Source organism: Felis catus, chromosome B1, assembly GCF_018350175.1.
Source record: "Felis catus isolate Fca126 chromosome B1, F.catus_Fca126_mat1.0, whole genome shotgun sequence".
NCBI classification, from domain to species: Eukaryota; Metazoa; Chordata; class Mammalia; order Carnivora; family Felidae; genus Felis; species Felis catus.
In genome coordinates, this window is record NC_058371.1 from 69,494,717 (window position 1) to 69,518,312 (window position 23,596).

The window sequence follows — 23,596 nt, forward strand, 5'->3', positions numbered from 1 at the left end:
TTTCTTGAATCTCCAAATACTGCAAGTCTTTAGTAGTAGGGCTCATGTAGGTTTTTCTGTGAATTTTCTGCAATAAAGAGCTGCTCACTATATAGCATTTGATGCTGTAGGAAACCATGTGATCCTATGAGGTTGTTTCCATGGACCTGCTGCTCAGGTCAAGTTGGGGTAAAAGGCTTGTCATTTTTTGCACAGATGGGGGAACTTCAGGAAAACCTCCTTACATGTCTGTTAACTGAAAGGTTCTCAGCCTACAGAACCTGGGAAACTAGTTGGGATTATATTCTGAGATTCTGTTCCTCAATGTCTCCATTCCCTTTGTTGAGACAATGAAAACAAAACAAAACAAAACAAAACAAAACAAAAACACCTCAAAGAACTAAGACTAACATAACAAACACAATGTTTCCACCTTCTAGGATTATCCTGTCAACTTTTTTTTTTTTTTTTGCATATTTGCTTTTATAATTTACTTTAAAAATATAAACACATTAAAAATACTTCAAGTCCCCTTTGGCCATGTCTTCAAGTCCCCTTCCTACACTCTCTCCAAACAGATGATCACAGTCATGAGATGAGTGTGCATGTTTTCAGCCAATTGAAAAATAATTTTATATGCATAGTAAGTGGATATTTGTGTGTTTTTAAAAACTTAGATACTTTAAATGCAGTTGACCACATATTACTCCTATACTTTTAAAAATTCGAGAGAAGCAGGGTTCTCTGTGGTTTTATGATGCCAATAAAAGGGGTGGTGTGGGAGGTGGATATTGGAAAGATTCTATTCCTGAGAACATCGATCTAAAGGTCAGAAGCCAAGAAATATTCCCTAGGTTGAAACAGCCTCTTAACGTAACAAATACCTTAAGGCATTTATTTGTTGCTTTTGGCCACTTCAACATCATGTGAAAGGCTTTCTTGGCTTCGGAGGTGTTTTATTTAAATAGTTTGCTTTATAACCATTTGTTCTGTTTCCTGTTTGCATAGCATAGTACTTTTTCTTTTACTTTATAAACAAAACCCAGGAATTATAAGCATACAGGGTACTGCTTTTGAGGTTCAATTCAATTCAACACACTTGAATTGAGGAATTTCTGTGTTCTGTCTAGACAATTCCTAATCAATCTGTGAGGCTCAGTCATCATTTGAGATTTTGAGACTTGGCTTTGAATCTGACACAATGTCATTTCTATGCCTGGGAACTATTGTACTCTTGTTTCTCAGTGTAATTCCTCTCCAGATGTCCTCTTGGTTAATCCACACAGTCAATTCCCCTTTGACTATTCATGGAATACATCCCATTTACACATGCTCGCTCCTTCAAAATCCTGTCTTCCAAAGACAGTCTGGTAAAAGTCTTTAGAAGTCTGTGAAATCTGTCCCCCTCACTGAAGAAACTGACCTGCCAGCTTGTACCTGTCCCCTTAGCAGTTAGGCCTCAAAACCTTGGAGAGATTATGAAACCAAAAGTAGAATTGTATTGGCCTGTACTTCAAAAGGCAAATAGTTTCACTTTTTCTGACCTTCAAGTGGAATGTACGTCTGCTGCTAAAAACTTTCTACAGCAATATGACAGGATTGAGAAAGTAAACACAAAGGCACTGGCCTGTGAATCTCTGTTTTGGGCTTTGACATCATTGTTCTAGTGAAGGCCTGACTTTTAGAAACTGCGTTCTCTTACTTCACAGCATTTAAGCTATTTTTTTGATTTTTCATGGAGACAACTTTGAAGAGAAACAGTGGTCTAGCCATACTGACCCTGGTTTATCACAGAAGCATGGCTTATTAGCTACCTGGCCTTTACAACAAGAATGCATTTCTCTGGATCCTGGTCCACTTCCTGCGTTAAGACTGCTCTGTGTTTCAAAGCATATCCCTCCTGTTAAGGATCATACGGGCTCCTCAGATGTCTGCTTCCAACTTAAAAGCTTTTAGAATTTTATATATTCTTTCCGCCTACTGTCTAGCATTTATTCTCAGAGATTTCTGGCATTGATTATACTTAAAGCCTAATTTGCATAAAACGTGGACTAGGAAATTGACTCACAGAGTCTGCTCTTTTATCAGTCTGAATCAAAGGGGAAAATGTCTGGTCAGGTAAGTTATATTCATAAGCTTCATATTGCTAAGTGACAACCAACTGAGCATTCCGGGGTCAATTCTAATTTAATTATTAATCAAAAGCACAGTATATGTTATTTAATGATATGCCATTTTTACTTATTTCAACCCTTGCCATGGAATTTATAGACTGGGCTGAAATTGATTAGTGCATAATTACTATGTCTCAATCCTAAATCTTGTATACATAGCTGGGCTGGAGAGATCAATGATTTGAGGCAGCCTGTGTGATTCCATAACAACCTTTCAATATTCAAAGATTGTTTAATGCATCACTTGAGCTAGCTTTGGGATTGGCTTCCCCACTAATCCTATGCCACTGAACCACAGACAATTTGAAACCAACCTTAACTGCTGTGTTCCAAGAAAATAGGAGGTCTAAGCATCGGACCTGCATAAAGCCACCAGGAAGCAAATAAGAAAAGCATGGAAAACTCAATATAAATTGTATTTTCATAGGAACACTTGAGAGGACAGGCAGATGTTCATCTGGCTCAATGTTTTTTGATGTAATTATTTTTAAAAGATTTATTTTGAAAACAATTTTGCCCACGGGTGCCTGGGTGGTTTAGTCGGTTAAGTGATTTCAGCTCAGGTCATGATCTCACGGTCCATGAGTTCGAGCCCCACATTGGGCTCTGCACTGTCAGTGCAGAACCTGCTTGAGATTCTCTCTCCCTCTCTGTCTCTCTCTCTCTCTCGTCTCTCAAAATAAATAAGTAAACATGAAAAAAAAAATTTTGCCCAATGAAGTAGATTCAGAGAGGGTTAAGTGAGAGCTGGTGCATAAAGATGCTGTTAGTTCCATGCCCTTGGCAACCATATTCAAGTGTTTGTTTATGGACATAAATAACTAAGAGATAAATGGAACTTGAAAAAATTATTACCAGATGGGATTGTTTAGGGCAATGGCTTTCTTGTGGCTATTTCAGGGGGTCCGTGAGGTCAACACTATTTCCATAATAATGTTGAGACTGTTTTTTGCTTTTTTCATTATGTGGATATTCTCAGTAGTGGGTGAATCTGTTGGTGCCTCAGCATGAATCAAAGCTGGCACCAAATTGTACCAACAGCTGTCCTACTCTTCATTGCCACTGTGCTCACATGAAAAAATACAGGAAAAAAATGCCTGATTCACTTAAGAATTTCCTTGATGAAGCAACGAAACTATTGATTTTCTTAAATCTCTACTGTAAATATACATCTTTTAAAAATTCTGTGTGGTAACATGGGAAGAATGCCTAAGGCACTTGTAATGCCTCCCACAGTGCAATGTTTGTCTTGGGGAAAACTGCTTATGCAATTGTTTGAATTGTGAGCTGAACTAGCTGCTTTTTTCATTAAACATCATTTTAACTTGATAAAACAATTCCATTTCTCTTATTAATTTTGTTGGAAAGTGTAGCAATTTCTTTCAAACAGTTTAACATTTGGTGGATGTATCAGTGTTATTTTTAATTTTAATTTTTTTCAAAAATTATTTATTTGTTATTTTTAAAGCTTTTATTTAAATTCTAGTTAACATATAGTGTAATGTTGGTTTTAAGAGCAGAATTTAGTGATTCATCACTTACATATAATACCCAGTGCTCATCACAAGTGCCCCCCAGTGTTATTTTTAAATGAATTAATACATAGGTAGTTAATGTTTTTTAGGTTTAAATTCTATGTAGTAAGTAGCCCACATAAATTAATCCCTTTTGGTGTCTTCAATGACTGTATGTGTCAAAGGTTCTTAAAGAAACTTTGAGAGGCGTGGCCTAGGGTCATTTTTCTGAAATAAACTTCCCTTTGTATAGTAGCTTATAACTTCACAAGTGTTACAGCTCTGTGATTCTAAGATTCTGTGATTTTGATTTTAAGATTCTGAGCTTTTTACAAGAAAATGGATAGAGGAAAACATGGAGGTCTTGTCTAAGGAGAGGTCTTTTGGTAGTTAGCTATCTGCATTAGAGAGGTTTCAATAGGTGAGCTGAGTGACGCCGGCAATCATTCCCTCATTTTTTCAACAGCTATTGAGTATGTGCACGGTGCAAGATGTGATATTGATCGATGTGGAGGATACACAGTGAATCATACTTAGAAGCATCCAGATTGTAATCTCCATGAAAACAAGAAACTTGTCTTTTCTACCTCGGGTGGCAGTATGATGAGTCAGGCAGAAGTTGGTAGAAATTCACATCATACACTAGTTGTATCTCCTTGGACAAGTTACTTAGGATCTCAGCTTTTTTCTTACTTGTAATGTGGGGAAAAACTGATATGTATCCTTTTAGGTTATTTTGATAAAGACCTTATGATATAAACTTGGATTTTGTATCCAAGTTGCATAAAGGGCTTTATTTTATAGCTATTTGCTAGCTCAAGGAGCATAAAAGCAAATCTATCTTCAAATAGGAACTTCTGTGTGTACATGTAGCAATAGTCTTTGAAAAAAGTTTAATTTAGGAAAGCAGAATTTATTTATTTACTTTTTTCCCAACTCTATTGAAGTATACTTGACAAACACAATTGTGTTTGTACAATTGTAAAGTGTACAATGTAATGATTTGATGTTTGCCTATATCGTGAAATATTTACCACAATCAAGGTAACTTAAACATTTATCACTTCACATAGTTACCTTTTGTGTGTGTCTGAGAGAGAATGCTCAAAATCTACTTAGCAAATTTCAAGTATGTAATATAGTATTATTATCTATAGTCTGAGCCTCAGAACTTATCCCTCTTGCAGCTAAAAGTTTGTACCCTTTGACCAACATCCTTTCATCTTCCCACTTTCCAGCCCTTGGCAACCACCACTCTACATTCAAGCAGTACTTATTTTTCAATAACCAGAGAATAATCCATCTGTCAGAATTAATTAGCTTTTTATAAAAAGAACCAATTTCCATTGAAAGATATGAGTTTAAATAGCTTTGGGATATGCTATATTAGCTTGTGTTAATCATGGTTAAAGAAAGAGTCAGTGACACTTGTTAAAGATAGTAAGGAAGACGATTCAAGATGATCCTTGTAGGGATAGGAACCATTGCAATGGGATTTTCTAGTGGGGGAGACAGATAAGGCTCCAATCTGAATACAGCATAGTCAAGTGTGAATGTGTAGCCAAGGAGCAGGATAGGGGTCAGTGGATGGCAAATTATGAAGAGGAAACACCAGGGGTAAGAGGAGTTCTAGTTTAAATGGCCTAACCATATTCTTGCTGAAGACAGACCAGGGTGATCAGACATCGCCCTGGGGTCAGTGGAAGATGAGGAAGGTGAGATAGTGAGAGTTATCAGGTATCAGTGGTGGGGGGGGGGGGGGTTCTGGTTAAACTGATTTACAGGGTTTTGCTAAAACTAGATTTGATATGGAAGACCAGGGAGAAAGTTTCAGGAGCCTAACTAAAGTTACATCAAGCAAAGAATCTTTGTCACTGTAATCAGAATTGTGTTTTCGCGTAGTCATTTAGATGATCTTGTTTTTGCCAATCTCCTTATAATAAAATACCACATTATTGGGGAAACTAAAATTGATAGAAATTCCGTAAAAATACTAAAAGCTAGTACAGTCAAGTCAAGCAAAAAGTTTTCAGTAACAGTGTTTCCTCAGATGTAAATGTTCGTGATCTTAAGCTTGTTTACAACTCTATTTAATGTTAAATTGTTAAAAATGGTGTTTCATTTCCTCAAAAGAAAGCACTTTTTAAACATTTTACTTATACCAAGGTTACTTTGTTTTTGGTTTACATTTCTTTGTTTAATATAAACTCATTCCATAAATCAGAACTTTATGAAACATAAAAATTGTTTTCCGTAGTCTGAATGTTCTTTATAAATCTTTACAGGAAAGTGGGTGTGTCTTTGGCAGAGGCTGCTTCCTTGCAGCCCTGCTTGTGCAGATTACAGAAAGGGAATTTTCTTTGTCTAAAAAGAGACTATCACTTGTTTGGTGACTCTCTCCAGAGTCTTAATGTGGCAGAATGATGTTTGACTTCAGGTACTTTTTCTGAGGTACAGTATATGGATTCTAAACATTGCATCCATAGAAATAGATCCAAATATATTGCAGCCTTAAAAAATGCTTTTGTGTGTAAATACTGTTATTTCTTTACTTATGATTCAGTAACATGGAAGAAACTAGAGATTCTGCATTCACTTGGTTCATATTGATAGGTATCTTTATGGAATTCTAAGATTAGGTAGTATAGAACAATGGCTGCTATTTACAGAGGCAGAGGCAAAAGAGAGCCTGTGGCCACTGTTAGATGTATGTATTGCAAACTCATTTTACTTTTCTCATTGTTCATCAAATGTTCTGCTAGTCACGTTTACATGCGTAGTAATTTAACAGGCACCTGTTGCCATGGCAGCACAGAACAAAAATGAAATCTATTATTTTATGAGGTGAGAGTTCCCAAGTGATACCAGGGTAGGTTGGTGAGACCACTTTTGATTTTGCTTGTGTGTAGTTCCCAAGGTAAGACACTAAGTCTGTATTAACAAGACTGTATTATCCTACCACGGGAACTGTAGCATTTGTTTGAAGTTCCTCTTTATGATCTGGTCTACCTTCACACATTCATTAGACTACAGGGATCCATCTAGTTTTTCACTGATAGCATGGCAATCATATCCTGGTTCACATCAAGACAAATTCATATAGAAGGATTTTCCAATGTGAGTTAATAGCTTGTAAGTAAGTCTATATGTTTTTGTGTTTCTCTGTACCTAGGGTGGGGCTGTTAATGGTAACAATTCTCACTGTCTTTTTGCATTTCAGGAGCACCTGGGTGGCTCAGTCGGTTAAGTGTTTGACTCTTGATCTCAGCTCAGGTCATGACTCGTGGTTCTGGGCCCCACATTGGGCTCCATACTGACAGTGTGGAGACTGCTTGTGAGTCTATCTCTCCTTCTCTCTCTGCCCTTCCCCCGCCCACATATGCACACATTCTCTTTCTCTCTCTCTCTCAAAACTAAACATAAATAAATAAACATCAAATAAACATCAAAACAAAATAAACATCAAAAACAAAAACAAAGTGAATGCCAACTTTCAATAGTTCTTTTCATAAGACATTTATCCAGTGCCTACTAGGTGCCAGGCCTTGGATGAGTTACTATGGTAAATTGTGAAATTCCATCTATTCCATGTCTTATTGTATTTCTTAAACTCTTTCTCTAAAAATGCAGTTTTCTTTATAAAGGTTCTGTTTTTAAGTGGTTAAAAAAGCAAACAGCTTGAAAAGAGATGGTGATATTGACTTCCCAGTCAGAAACACACGTACATACACACGTATGCTCACTGAGACCCTTTAAGAGGTTTGCGAAAACTGAGGTGGAAAAAATTTACAGGGTTATGTAATTTAACTAAAAAAGTTGAGTGAAGAAAATATCTGGATCAGAGGAATTTCTCATCTAGATTAGGAAGAACATCTTCATTTAATTCTCTCTTCAGCTTGCCTGGGTTCCCTTTAGTTTTTGTTCTTTTAACATTTCCCTCGATGCCCTGTTCCTTGCCTTTTACCTTTCTTCCAGCTCTACATGAGAAAATGATAGTGAAACGTGAAGACACAGCAGATTTTTTGGCTTCCCTTATAGGTACAGTCCTCTCCCTCAGCTCTTCCTCTGCCACCTGCCTTCACCTTCACCTCAGCGACAGTGTAGTCTTGTACTGTGCCACTCAAAGTGTGATTCAAGGACCCTGCTGATTGACTAGTCTGTGGCAAGCACAAAAATTGCAAGTCAACACTTAGAAACTTTGGTAGCAGGTTGGTAAAGTAATTTCATCTGTTGATTCTAACAAACTATTTGGCTGGTATTTTGTACTTTTAAAAATTTTATTTCTCTGAGGGTGCCTGGGTGGCACAGTCGGGTAAGCATCTGACTCTTGGCTTGAGCTCAGGACATGATCTTGCGTGGGATTGAGGCCCATCCAGCCCTGTGCCATGAGCACGGAGCCTGCTTGGGATTCTCTCTCTCTCTCTCTCTCTCTCTCTCTCTCTCTCTGTTTCTCCGTCTCTCTCTGCCCCTACCCCACTCACACTCACTCTCTCTCAAAATAAATAAACTAAAATTTTCTCTAGTAATTATTATTTTTAAGTTTATTTATTTATTTTGAGAGAGAGGGAGAGCACAAGCGCAAGCAGGGGAGGGGCAGAGAGAGAAGGAGAGAGAGAGAATCCCAGGCAGGCTTCATGCTGTCAGCGAGGTCCTGATGTGGGGCTCAGAGCTCAATCCCACCAACCATGAGATCACGACCTGAGCCCAAACCCAGAATCAGATGTGCTTAACCAACTGAGCCACCCCGGTGCCCCTATTATTATTATTTAACAAACGACCACCCGCATGAATTGTGGGGCTGAGGGAAAGAAAAATCAAAACCGCTTGGTCTTTCACTACAGACAGTCTGAGAAGCGCTGGTCTAATGTACTCTGTTTTTCTAAAGGTGTCTTTTGATTTCCTACTTTCACGCCTTTGCTTATTTTTTTAGCTAAGACTTCCTGTCTCTCAAAACACAACTGTAATATCTTCTCCTTCATGCTTTTTTACCTAAACTCCTACACCGCAGTTCTTCGTACTTCTGCTGAAAGCTTATAACCAGCATTTGCTGAATGCAGTAACATTTACTATTCTATACAAAGGCACTTGACTTTTTTGCAGTGCCTGCCACCTTGGCTACACCTGAGAGATACAACCAGGATGGGAAGGAGCATGGACTTTGAGATCATAGACATCTGGGTTAGAATCCTGAGTTCTGTCATTTATGAACACAGGGACCTTGGGTCAGTCAACCAGCCTCCTTGTGCCTCTCTGTCTTTGCTTATCAGATGAGACTGTGGGTAGCACCCATATCTTCAGGTTGCTCTGAGGATTAAATGAAGCAACACGTGTAAAGCATTCAGCGCGCAGTTCCTGGCACAGAGTAAATACTCAGTAAATGACTGCTGTTATGTTTTTCATTAATATTAGGAGCACTTTTAGAATATTTTTTCTTGCTTTTGTTCAGGCATTGCCTGAAATTCGTCATTTAATCCCATTATTTTGAGGAAAAAGAAAATGTGAAGAAAGTACCTCAATAGCTTTGATAGACCCACATTTTGAAGGCACAGCTAGAATGGGTGGTGTGCAAAAGGGTGAAAAGTCATTGGATTTCTGTAGATTCCTAAGGGGCTCTGGAGAGCTAGTCAGTGCAGTGCAGGCATCCTTGTTTAGGCTCTGTAAACATAACTGAGTCACTCAGGAGATGTTTTCATGCAGGCAAAAGTAACACCACCAAAAGGAAAATGGAATTAAAAAAAGAAACTTTAGGAGAAGGCAGTATATCTAAAAATATTGCCACGACCAACCAAAAAAAATTTGGCTGGAACACCTGGATTTTTCTGAGTATAATTTTAGTTAGGTAAACATTGAAAAGATATATTTTCCTAAAAGAGGACAGAGTAATTTTATGGAAAATGATGGTTGGCAGTAATCTTCTGATTCAGAAGTTCAATTTTGTAAAAGATTTTCCTTGTTTAAAGGGTGAGAGGTTGTGAATTTGAACAAGTTGCAGAGATGATGATCAATACTCATAGTCACTTACCTGATACAATTTACCCCCAGTGAGCCTTCTTTGTAGGATAATTATCTAAGGATGCAGACATGTTCATGTGAACTACAGTGCTTAATTATGCGATAGTTAAATGAAATGATTGTTTTAATGTGTGCACTAAAAAGTATATTAGCACCATATTATGGATTCGTAGCTATCTAGGATATGCTTTATCAGGCTTTAAAAATAGGTACACTCTCTTGGCAGTAAGCAGATACATATTCAATATATAACTAAATTAAATGCCAGGCACATGGCACTGAATTTAAGGGAGTGGATGACGGTTTTGTGGTCAAATTATTTTGGGTATATTGAATGTGAATTCAAAAGGAAGACTATAAACAAAATTCTGAGAAGAGCTAGGGAACAAGATTTAAGAGCTACGTAAGCCCTTGCTAGACAAGGGCAATAATACAAAGACATAATTTACTATAGTTAGAGGATAAGAAAGACAAAGTAAAACCCAGATTATTTAGGCCTTACAGACTGGGTCTGTATCTGTAGGTGTACACACAAACACATACACACATACACACACTCAACACGTGTTACTGTACCCACCGACTTCAAGTGTAAATCTGAATAAAAGGAGGGGTAAACATCTTATGGAAGAGGAGTTGAGTTGAACACACACACCCGTTTTTAATAACAAGGTCTGTTAGACTTGAATGGCACAACAGTCTGTCGGGGAAGCGGTGAAATCATCACAGACTGTTGAGTGATTCAAAATTAGATCAGATAAAGCACTTTAAAAATACACTGCAGGAAACAATCTCATGCTGGGAAGGCAATAAAAAAATGACCTAACTTGGTCTTTTCCACCTCTAACTTTTAATGCTTCCTTGTAGTTTAAAAATAGAAAAGTATAATATTTATAGAAGTACCGAAAGTTGGGGTCTAAACTCTAAAGTGCTTATCATTTAACACTAATATATTTGATACTCATGGCTTTGTTGTAGAAATGACAGAAATGTAGCTATAGGTCTTAGTCCTTTCTTCACTGGTGTGAAATCAAAAACGAAGAGAGCTCAGGGTTCAGGACACCATTTGTGAAGAGTTTGATAGATTGGTCCTTATAACTTAAGTTCTAAACCATTTATCCAACATAACAGACCTTGATGTTGTAGTCAAAAGTAAATAGGATTTCTTTTTTCCCATGTATTATATTTTTCCCCGTGTATGCCATTATAACCGCATATAAACATACGATGATGAGGGGACAATGGTATAGAGAGTTTTGGAGAATTAATAGTTAATGTAGCAAAAAAAAGGGAGATTGGATGAGAAGCAGCTTCTAGAAAGCCTATTTTTCATGTTCCCCCTGATTCCCTGATCTTAGCTTAAGTAATTGCCAATCAGATACAATCTCTTTATGTCACTTGGTTTCTCTTATATTCAAAGGCAGTCAAGTTACTACACAAAATTAATCAGACTGTTTGAAGAGAAAGGGCACAATAAATTTTTCTAATAGTTTCTGATCTATGCTATTTTCATCTAACCTATAGTGATTTGCTTGGGGCACTCTTGCTCACCTTTGGGGAACCCCTGTCCTCATGTCAGGCAAATACACTTTAACCAGAAGTGGAAACTTACTGTTCTCTGCAGTCGGCCTCTGTGACCTTTTGGAGAAATCATTGCTGAGACTTATAGCCCCATGGATCAGCTGCCTGGAGCCAATCATGACAGAGGCCTCCCTTTATCTGTAGGTTGGTTGCTTGTGGATCAGCAGTATACCCCCTGAGCTATCCACATGCCTCTTGGCTCACTGACCACCCCTGTCCCATGTGACTGGTTTTATGCAAATGTCATAGAAAATTGGCTTAGGCTGACCTCTTTTATAATCCTTGTTTCTCAAAATATTGCTATTTGATACAAAGTCCACTTATGTGCGGAAAACAGAGGAAGGTCATTCGTCCAGTTCTTAAAGTTTGCTGTGGTAGTGAGACAAAATTAAATGACCACTTCATTTCCATCTGGGAGTAGTGGTGGTGGGGAGGTACTGACCATGGGCAACTCTTTTCCTTGGTGCCCAGCCCACTGATAGGTGGTAGAAGATGTTCAATAAACATTTGTTGGATGAATGAGTGAATGAGTGGGGACCATTTCAAAGTAGGCTAAATTTTGGCACTACTCTCTCTGCATTCCTTCCTGAGCAATTGGCCTCCTCGAGTGGTTAGCCCCACAGGATCTGCAAAAACACAAGGGAAGAGAAAGGATGGGAATGACTGCCAAAGGAATAAAAGTGACAGCGTTCAGTCCAGCTGTTTTTTGAATCATGAGCATATGTACTTTCTTTGACTAGCCTTAAACTGTTCACCATGATGTGTTAGGGGGGAAGTCATGGAATTTTGGAGACAAATATAGTTGTGTGTCAATCTTTGCTACTTACGTATATTCTACCAAGAGCAGATTATTTAACCTCTCTGAGGCTCAGTTTTTCTTCATTAGCGTGGAGAAATTTCCTTTTGTCTTCGAAGCTTGTTTTGAGGTAAATCACATCATATAGTGTGTGTGTGTGTGTGTCTCAACAATTATAACTGTTTTCAGGTTTTTTTTGAATATCTTCTGGGTGTCTGCGTCAGGGCTGGAGGGTGTATACATATTTTAATTAATCTTCTTACTGACTGTAAAAGGTATAGTACAATAGTATCATTCCCATTATACAGGTAATTAAGTTGAGAGTCAGTGACGTAAAGGAATCTACACAAGATTGCATAGCTAAGTGTGAGAACAGAGATTTGACTTGAAATTTATCTAATTCCTAAACTGAGGCTTTTTTTTTTTTAAGTAGACTTCACTCCCAGTGCAGAGCCCAGTGTGGGGCTCAAACTCACAACCTGTGAGATCAAGACCTGAGCCAAGATCAAGAGTCAGACGCTTAACTGATTGAGCCACCCAGGTGCCCCTAAGCTGAGGCTTTAATTTACCCTGATTAATAAATATTATTTCTTTCCTGCCCCAAAGAAATGAAAATAACACAATTTTCCCTTTCTAATTAATCTATTTACCCCTTCTGTAGGGTAGAATCCCTATCCCTGTAATAAACCCCACTGGGCCCAATAGCTTTGTTCATTCTGCTCACTTATTTAGAATCTAACTGTGGGGTCCACGCAGGTAGTGTTTTTTTGTTATCATTATTGAATGTCACATCTTTTCCAAAGATTTGTCCTATGTTATTTCAGGTTAGATAGTGTAATACTAAAGTCCAGAGAAACTAGGGGATGCAGTAAACTTTTAGAGCCACTGAGATAACTCAGGTTTTCTATAACCCAACCCAAGGAAGAAAACAAGATACAGCCTTTAGCTATGTGAAAGTGCAGTGGTTTCCATCTTTTGTCATGAATACAGTCAGAGATTCTTCTGGCCATGTGTCTACATATGATGTCAGTGGGAATTTTTAATACTAAGGGTGGAGATGTCTAACTTGGATGATCTGACTTTGGAACTGTTAGAAGCTGGAAATGCTTTTAACCATGGCTGAGTCAGAAGGATATGAACCCTGGACTTATTCTGACAGTTGCCTTTAATTAAGTGAGCCTGACCTTATTAGATTCTGGCAAGGCAGCTATTTAGAAAACACTAATTCTTTGGAAATCTAGCTTTTCCAAGTTTTGTTTTTGCTCAGCATCTTGGATATTGTTTTTGTTTTCCATTTTCAGATTTACAATCGCTTAGATATAAATTGCTGTGGATTCAGACCTCGAAAGGAAGATGCCTGTGTACAGAATGGACTGAGGCCAAAGTGTGACAACCAAGATTCTGTGGCTCTAGCACACGTTATCCAGCGAAAGCATGACCCAAGGCATTTGGTCTTTATAGACAACAAGGGTTTCTTTGACAGAAGCGAAGATAACTTAAACTTCAAATTGTTAGAAGGCATCAAAGAGTAAGTTTTATGCTATAGTAACATCTGCAGGACATCACATTTCTGTTACATAAGTAGTATGGTTTTGAGAAAACTTAAATCCTCTTTAACTTATTTAATCCTGATTTAACCCTTGAATGGCATTGTGGATCTGGAATCTGGGAATGGAGGTCCCGTAATGGGAAACAGACCTAAGCCAAAACGAACAAGATCACAGTCATGGCGTCACTATCACCAACCCATGCAACCTAGAAAACTCTTGCTACATTTCACATCTATCGTGTTGCTTGGCCCTCAGTGGAAATCCATGTGGGTAAGGGTGGAAGCATGCAGGGACCTCTGTAATAGGAATTGACAGAGCATGGATGAGCATGTGGCAGAAGCTCCATTATCAGGCCATGGGGCAGGGAAACTAACAAGCATGCAGATATTGACACGGCGGGATGTCCAAAGGCACAATAAACTCAAGAGACTTCTGGATGCAGTAGGAAATTAGAGCTAATCTTCTGACTAGGACACAGTATTAAAGGATAGCGGCCATTTAATTCAGGTAGAAAGGTTTTGGAACATTTAGAAATCTTTCCAGTAGACATAGACTATGGGGAAAAGTATCTTAAGCTTATCTCTTTGGAAATAAAGGAAACTAACGGGAACCCTCCTATAGAATCTGGACTATTCAACCTTGGCTGCAGCCACTGAGGCTGAATTTCAGGCCCCAGATCATAGCCACTCTTCTTGGTCTTCCTACTTTAGTCAGAAATCAGAGTGTCCGGGACACTGGGGTATGTTTGAGACTTGAAAATAAGGGGGTGCATTGGTGAAAGACTGAGCCAGCTGTGTGAAGCTAAGTGACTTCTAGAGAGCACATGGATGAGTCTAAAACTGAGGGTAGAACTCCAGTTTTCCAAATCCAAGTCCAATAATTTTCATGCAGTAACTTGTGTGGTTCATGCTGTTATTTTTTTATTCTTGTTAATAACACTGAGGCCTATTTCTTTAGTTCTTCCTAGCACTCCGAATCATCTAATGTGTATTTTATGTACTTTCAAGACTAAAGGTAATACTGTTCCTATGAGAGTTTCATGAGCCCCAATTTCATGAGTTTTTGCCATGTCTTGCCCTGTTAATACTCGTTTTCACACCTCTTTGTGGATTTTAGGTGAATATATAGCAGATTCTTTCTTTAAAGGGTTAAACTAAGGAAATTTTATATGTAGAAAAATTTACAAAATGCATCACTTACTGAGTTGATGTCATGGGGTCTTCTTAAATCTCTAAATTTTCTTTAGGAATTAGGAGTGCTGGAGAATATGGTCCATCCATTCTATACATTCATATTAATGTGAATACTGTTTTATTTATGCTTTCAAAGAAGATTTAACATTAAATGCAATATGAGGAGTAATGAGTTTAAAGTTAAATTCTTTGAATAGGTAAATCACACTTTGCAAAGCAAAAATGAGGACTTTGCTAGCCCAGATTTATGCATGGACTATTCCTATTAATCAATATAACGCACAGACAGGTAATTTTTTTTTATTTTCCTTTATGAAAAGGATTAGTCACTAACGAGATCCATGATTTTAACAGTTTCATCTCATACACTCTGACACAGCTAAATTAGTTGAAGGGTCATAGAACTTATATATCATGGATTATTAATATTTCATAGAGGAAAATGCTTACTTAATTAATACTGTGGCCACTAAATTATATCGTACATGTCTCTAGGGAGCTAAGAGCATCTTATCAGCATTATTTAATTCCATTCTTACTCAGATTCATTAAGCACGTCCAGCATTGTGGCCTTTGGTCTTTCGGAAGCACTCATGCCCCTTGAATGCCACCCCTAGCTCACTCCATTGAAATTTGGAAAAGGTGTTTCAGAGGCCTGAAACTTTGGGCTATTTGTACATCTCAAACAAGCTTATATTCTTGTTTTCGTTTTTAAGAAGCAACTAAGTTTACTTGAAAATTACTATTAAACCCCCATGATTTTATTGTGCATTCATCAGTATTTGAATGAAAGCTGGATGGGGCCAATGGGAGATTCAAACATTCCTTAAGATTTTGAACCAGAAACTTGACAAAGTTCTTCCGATGATGTATGTGCTAGACCCTCTGTTTTTACTTTCTAAAAGAAGAGCAGGACATATTGCCCCTCTTAACATAGTTCAGCAAGGACACTTCCGGATTGGCCTCAGGTTTTCCAGGGATGGTTCATTGTGGTATGCCTTGGCTCTAAAATTTGAGTTTTGCTCAATTTATTTGAAAACAATTTAATATTCCAGTTTAGTGACATGCTCCCAGATTCTCAGAATTCCTGAAGTATAATCTGAATCAGAAGCAATTCTTCATCTAATTGGGCATTATGTAATGATTTCTTTCTTTTTTTACTACCTACATTTTGGATTATTTCACATTAAATTCAGGCGTGCATTTGTCAGCATTTTGCTTCTCACATTTTCTTGCATAAAACCCCACATTGACACTTATGAGGATACTATTCTACTTGACAGATTGAAGAGGTTTCCATGGGTGAAATGGAGCTTAAGACGGAGGAAAGTATTTTTGCCCAGCTAACAGAACTCTTTAATTCTGTGCCTCTCTTTGCCTACAGATAATGACCTTAAGTAAGACATTAGTATGTCAAGTTCTCAATGGAAAATTCAGCATAGAAAATTCAGTTCCCTTGAAACATATTCTTCTAGTATATTATTATTAAGAGAAGTATGTCAGTTTGACAGTGACAAAAATGTTTTCATTCTCCAGGTACCATTTGATAGTGTGATTTATGCCAGATTAATGAAGGGCAAAGCAATTGGGTAAGGCATAATATTTCTAAGCAATTACTAAGAATGAAATATCATTTTATCTTCTCAGGTTTCCCGAATCTGCAGTTTCTGTTTTGAAGAGCCAGCACTTGCGGCAGAAACTCCTTCAGTCCCTGTTTCTTGATAAAGTTTATTGGGAAAGTCAAGGAGGTAGACAAGGAATTGAAAAGCTTATTGATGTAATAGAACAGAGAGCCAAAATCCTTCTCACCTACATCAACGCACATGGGGCCAAAGTATTACCTATGAATGAATAACGAAAGGATCTTCTGGCTAGAATATTAGATATATTTATGCATTTGGTTTTGTTTTGTTTTGTTTTGAAATCAGGTACACAAACCTCAAGTCCTTTTAGGAATGAGGCAGCGTGGAGGAATACATAAAAGAAATGAATTTGACCAAGTGTATATGATGGATCTGAGGTCTATAAGCAGGCTTAAAACCTTTTAAAAAACATACTGTTCAAAAAATATTTGTTTATATTTTTCTCTAACATCACATCATAGGAGTCTCAACATCTGGTTACAGGTGGCCGCAATTATTATTCCAGTTAGCTTTGTCATGCCATTTAACGGAACAGCGTAAACCAGAGGTGCGGACTCCTTTAACAAGGCATATTTTATGCCATATTGACTAGTCTGACTGAGTACTGATAGGAATGGCTCTTGATATTCTTTGGCTGCTGATTGTTAGAACAGGGCAGCCTCAATATGACCCAGAGGCGATTCTGCATTGGAAACCTGAGGCTGCGATCTGCACAAAACATCAGGGTATGCGATAATTCTACATAGAAATGGTGGGTTATTTGCAAAAGCACCAGTATATATTTTATTTTATTTTATCTATAAATGATCAGCCATCTCTGATTCTGAGCAGCGAGAATCACATTTTCCATTTTTTAAATAAATTTATTTTGTTTTCAGTATAGAAATCATCCAAATCTGACGGTTTATATATTAGGTAGTTTTGCTTTCTCAGTTTGAGTCCAGTTTATGTCTAGTGGCTTAGAAATTAAATAATTTTAAGGTACAAGTTACCTATTTGAAAATATAATTTTAGAATGCCTTTTTTAATGGATGCTCTTTTGAAAAACCTTGTCATTTTTACAGTGGATACACGATAGTTTTTGTATATTTTATTAATAATAGTGGATTTCTTCAGATTTGTTCTAATTATACTTAGACTGATTTAAATTGATCTTGCTCAGATATTGACAATAGAACCAGATAGCGAATGTATTTAAATATATTGTTTGGCTTATTCTAATATGAGAAATATGAACAAAATAAATTAAAACCTGACTCTTTTCAATTCTCCTCAATGACTAGAACTAACAGTGAATTTGGATACTATTCAGGCTCAAATAATTCTCCCCAAACTCCCTCTACCTTCATTTTAATTAGGCATAGGGACGTGGACATATAGTTTTCATGTGTTGGGTCTTTGTGTTTTGGCAAGATACCATTGCATTTTCTGTGTCCTAATCAAGGGCAACTTAATATCACCATAAATTAGAACTATTAAAGGCATTAAAATGAAGACTGTTTTTTTAAATATAACTATATATTCTAATATACAAATGTGTCGAGGCAAAATGTCAAAACAGCATGGTAACTACAAGAGGTAGTTACCTTGGTAAGGCCAAGGAGAGAGGGGTCATTTGATTATCTAATTATAACTTTTCTAGGCTCACATTCATGTACTGTTTTCTAACATCCTTATTTGCTGGGCTGACCTTTGGAGAAGTGGTCTTCAGACCATTCTTTTCTTCCATTATCCCTCTACAGCTCTGAGTTCCTCCCTCTGATTCTACGCACTCAGCAAACTCTGACTCCCCTGAGTCTCCTCTTTTACCTGCTGTATTTGGGCTTTTTAAGTCCCCCTTTCCCTCATTAATCAGTATATTACTAAAAAAAATTGGCCTAACAAAAGTTTGGCGACCCAGGTTTTATATTGAGCTATTGACTTGAAATAACTCTTTGTGAGGTTGCCTTATACCTTGCCTTATCCAGCTGGCATGTTTGCATTTTCATATGCTTTTTATGGAATATATCATCTTTATCTAAATTTGGGAAATTAATGGCGGGAATTCCCATCTCCTCAGAAAGGAGCTTTGATTTTGTGTCTCAAGCTACACTGCTTTTTTTGGGCAGCCGGGTTCACTCTTACGTGGATCTAGCCTTCCTTATTTCCCTCCAGTTATTCTGACATGCTTAATATTAAATGAAAGGTCCGGGAACACATGTTTATTTTAGTCACCTTTGCTTTTCAACAATGTATTTTGTGTTATAATCAGTGAATAATTCATGCTGCATTATTTTTGAATAATGGATAGCTGCAGCACCAGGCTTTTAATTTTAAGTAATGCTCTTTTCTCTTACTGAAACAATGAAAGTACTCGGAGCCTTTCAAATGCACTCAGATTATGCCCCGGTTGGTTCACGTAAGCATATTATGTGGTTTATTTATAACTTGATAAATTTAAAATGAAACAATTTACCTTGGCAGACATAGAAAAGCTGATTGTTGTGTGATTTATTTTCTTTAAGCTGATAATATGCAAATAAATGCATATCTGAAAAATCTATAATAAAAACATTAGAAATTAAAGATGTGTGCTTTTTATTTTGTAAATGGGTTTTCTTTTGATAGATTACTCTTCTTCAGAAGTTAAGTATAGAAGACTGCTACCGTTGCCCATGGGGAAAGAAACAATTGAACCATTAAGAGTTTTATTGGATTGTGTTTATGTATGCATATTTGGTATTGTTACTAGTGATATCATGCTTTCTCTTGGCGCATATACAACATTGTTTTAGGTGGTATGCAAATTAGTTAACAGATGTCACAAACTGTGAGAGGTTAGTTTTTGTTTCTGTTTGCTGGGGGTGAGTCTTAGAATTAGCGTTAAGGTTTTCCATAGAACATTCTTATTTACTAAGTTTATTAGGTACCCAGGGAATTTATTGAAATATAAAATGTCTTAGACTTATGTTCAAAACATTTATGATCTCTGAGCCTGTATAATAGCCTGTTTATTCTGACATGCTTAATATTAAAGGTCCAGGAACACAGGTTTATTTTAGTCACCTTTGCTTTTTAACAATGTATACATTACATTATATCTAATGACTAAAATAACCTGGATATAGATTTATCTACAGTGTCTTATGACATTCTAATGTTTATCTCAGCGCAGAACAAGGTAGGGCACATTTAGAGCACTAGTCTGAAAATAAGATATGGAAATTGCACATGAGTCAAATAAACATGATAAAGACCCTCCTCTAAAAACTAGTATCATCAAGAATTAAGAACTTTTATTCATGAAAGACAATTTGACTTCTTAGAAAAGTTATCTGACACTTTGAAATAGCCAGAAGAGATTTTTGAGTGTTCTTTCAGTGCAATGCTGGGCTTGCTTTTGTATTGAATTGTCTATTTAACAGTGTTGTAGGGCAGAGGTCAACTTGTAGATTTTTATCCCATAGAGATGCAAATAATTTCTGCCTGGTGGAAAAGACAACCCTAACGGTTTTGCAGTTTATTACCCTGTTGGACATTGACCAGTTTTATATCTAGTCCAACAATCTTATCCTAACATTGCCTGTAGATACTTGGCTTTTGAAATACTCTTTGAAATGGTTTTACCATCTTACTGGTTTTCTCATTAATTTAATTGTTTAAATAAAATCTTTGACATATGTTCATTTTATATTTGCATAAGGATTGCAGTTTCATTCTTTTGAAAATGTTGCCTTTATAAACTTTTGACTACAGAGTCCTATTCTGTTTGCTTGATAGTCATGATTTTAAATTTTTGAAAATGTTATTTTAATAATCTTTCAAAACATTGTTATATACTTTAAGAACTGAGGGGTACCATGTGATTAGTGTTTTGAGCTTATTTTCCTTTAATCTTTTAATTTTTTAAAGATTATCAGCTGATTATCTAGTTCAAGGTCTGACTCAGAGGGGTTGCTGGCAGACTGTTTTGCAACCTAAAAATGCACATGGCAAGTGAATGAAGTCACAGAAGTCTTTTCTTACAACAACATTGCATATGGTTAACTTAGTTCAACCATTTTTTTTCCATCTTGGAAAGTTACCTTTTTACCATTGTGATTCCAAAGTGCATTTAGTTTACTGATAAAAAAAAATGCACAATTATGTGCACATTAAGAAATCTCTATGCATCTCCTTTCTAAAAAAAGTAATCTGTATTTCTTAGCAGTACTTGTCAAGATTTCTAAAGCTTTTGAGACAAAGAGCTAAAAAATAAAACCTCCCTTGTCAGTGGCTTTAATCACATGCTGCAGAATAGCTAGCTGGGCTATATTTCAAAAGGCAAACTGGGCTGCAAAGAGTGGGACCAGTCACTAAATGAGACCGAAACAGCTGTGATTTTGCAAGATGTGCCAACATTTTCTTTAGCTCCAGGACACCAGACATTATTTGGCTCATAAAGTACCCTATTTTATTGGCTCAACTTCTGTTTAGAACAAGAGATCTTGTTCTGTATCCTTGTTTCAGGCCCTCAGGGGTGTTAAAATTGAGGTCAACATTTATTTTTTTTCCTCATAGTAACTTTGTATAAAACAAAAACTATGATTTAGATATCCTCTCCAACTTTGTGAAATACATTATCATTAAGCTTGCAAGATTCGGGCCTTTCTTAAGAGAATGATGAAATAATGTATAGCCTCGCGTAAGTGTCAGTTTTCCACTCTTAATCAGGTAATAAGTGCCAGTTACAATATAGGACGTGAGTTTTGGTGACTATTGTGACAATACTATTTGCTGCTCATATTGTATCATTTCCTTTGTCTTATTTATTATTGGTTGCAAGTGGAGATAGCATGTTGTGTTTAAAGACGAGTGACATGGCAGTGGCTGGTGTAGCAAATTCCTAATTAAAGACATAAATTGCTAATTAAATCTTCACATTAGCCTGGGCAGTAACGCCCTCCAAGTGGTGACAACCAAAAATATCTCCTGATATGGCAAAATGTCCCCATTCCGCCATTCCGCGGTTGAGAACCATTTGTTCTTCGTGCTTTAGTACATTCGTTGACAGAAAGTCTTCCACAAATGGTAAACCTTTTAATTTTTTTGTCCTTTTGCATTCAGCTAATGAAGGTTTTCTCTGTCGAATTCCTTGTATTAGACTGTATTGCCACATTGCATGGCATCACTCAGAGACCTAAGAGGTCCTATGGTTTGGAGAAAGAGATCAATAAAAGAAGCCATATAATAGGAGGAAGGGACATACTGGGCTCTGAAATAAAAATTTTAGGTGAAGAATAAGTCTAGGAGAATATAATTAAGTATCGGGGTTTAATTTTTGGAATGGATGGTAGTTGAGGCAGAAGTGCTTGAAAATCTGCTCTACCTTCCTCTGTTCCAGAGGCCCATATCTATGGTCTTGGAGAAGATGCCTGGAATATAAAGAAGCCATACTCTCATCAGGACCCAGACAGCTGTGTGGGCGCCTTCTCTGACAGAGTGTCAAAGGAAATGGAGGGTGTTTCCTTATTAGCAGGATGGGAAGAAGAGTAGCAAAGTGCATTGGAGTGGAATTGTTCCACTGTGATACAGTCAGTAGCCAATGGACGGTGAAGAATCACAGTGGGAAGTAGAAGAATGGAATATCAACAGGGTAGACTAAGTAATGCTATAGTAACAAAATGCCATCAAATCCCAGTGGCTTAAAGCAGTAAGTGTGGATTTCTCACAGCCTATGTCCACCACAACTTGGCAGGAAACTTTGCTTTGCATAAACACCTAGAGACCCAACCTGATGAGGCAGCCTGGATGTTTCCACTTCTGTACCAGAGTGAAAGAAAGTTCTGAAGGGCTTTACACATTGCCACAGCTAACTGGACAAAAACAGTCTGAAGAGCAGGGAAATTCGAACTGTCTGATAAGTAACGTTGGTAACTACAGAGGATGGTGAAAACTTCCAGTGGTGGTTCTGATTATATTTGAGGCAAACATATCCTAAATCTATTATTGTCTATCAAATAACCCTCTTCTTTGGGGATACTCCTGTTTCCTGCCCCCTCCAACTTCACCTCTGCTTGGGCTTTTAGGCCATAGTTGATAAGTTCAGTGATGTACATGTGACTTAATGCTGGGCCAGTCACACTCCCTCTGTTCAACTCTGTTTTCTGTCACGATTGGTTCAAAATTGAACACCTGACCTAAGTAGGTCAATCAGAAAACTTGCCTCAGAATTTTAGAATGGAAAAAGATAAAAAGAAACCAAGACCCAGGACTAAAGCAATTATGGGTCATGTTCTGGAGATCTTAGACTTTCCTCTATGTGAGTGGAGAAAATTAATTATAGAGGAAAAGGACAGATCAAGTGAAACCCTCAGAGGGGCTGGTAGATGAGATGGGGAGGTCTGGTGCCTTTTTAATCCTTTGTGTTAGTTGCTCTGGAGGTCCCTTCCAATTTTTGGTTTCCTTGAAGTTCTTTCTTAATTCACCTTTTCGTTTCAGCTTAATCTAGGTGGATAGCTTTTGTGATCATTGCAATGCATGGCAAATCTGTAATTAGTTTCTAAAGTAATTAGGTCTTTTTCTAACATCAATTTCAGAAATTATATCATGAGTTCTTCCTATGACAGATAAAGATGTTCATGCTCTTAATTTCGCTGACTCTCCCCCACCAACTTCTTTCCTTTGCAAAAAAACTTCTAAAATATTTATCATGCTTACATGTTAATTTTCTTAATATTTACTTTCTGGTTCTCACTTTGTCACAGCTGAATTAATTCTATTTTTGTTTTTTCAACGTTTTTTTATTTTTATTTTTATTTTTGGAACAGAGAGAGACAGAGCATGAACGGGGGAGGGGGCAGAGAGAGAGGGAGACACAGAATCGGAAACAGGCTCCAGGCTCTGAGCCATCAGCCCAGAGCCTGACGCGGGGCTCGAACTCACAGACCGCGAGATCGTGACCTGGCTGAAGTCGGACGCTTAACTGACTGTGCCACCCAGGCGCCCCTTAATTCTATTTTTGAATGGATTTCCTGCCCACCATCAATTACATCTTCTTCATTCTTGAGGGTTTTGTTTGTTTTCTTCATTCATCTCTTTGCTGACTGGCTTTGTCATCAAACGATTTTTACAGACTTACCCCTGAGTTCCATATTCAGTGAGCCTTGCTTATTTGTGTATAGCATTCTGTTTTG

At 37.3% G+C, this 23,596-nt stretch overlaps 1 protein-coding gene across 2 annotated transcripts in view; it reads left to right on the top strand.

The window, feature by feature from the left end:
- GASK1B (golgi associated kinase 1B) overlaps positions 1-19,007 on the top strand; it is a 48,317-nt gene extending 29,310 nt beyond the window's left edge. For both annotated transcript variants that reach the window (XM_003984914.6, XM_011281597.4), the window contains exons 4-5: positions 13,358-13,584; positions 16,447-19,007. In XM_003984914.6, coding sequence (XP_003984963.3) covers positions 13,358-13,584; positions 16,447-16,654 — 435 coding nt within the window. In that variant the 3' untranslated portion in view covers positions 16,655-19,007. The remainder of the gene's footprint in view (positions 1-13,357; positions 13,585-16,446) is intronic.
- Positions 19,008-23,596: the final 4,589 nt, after the last annotated feature.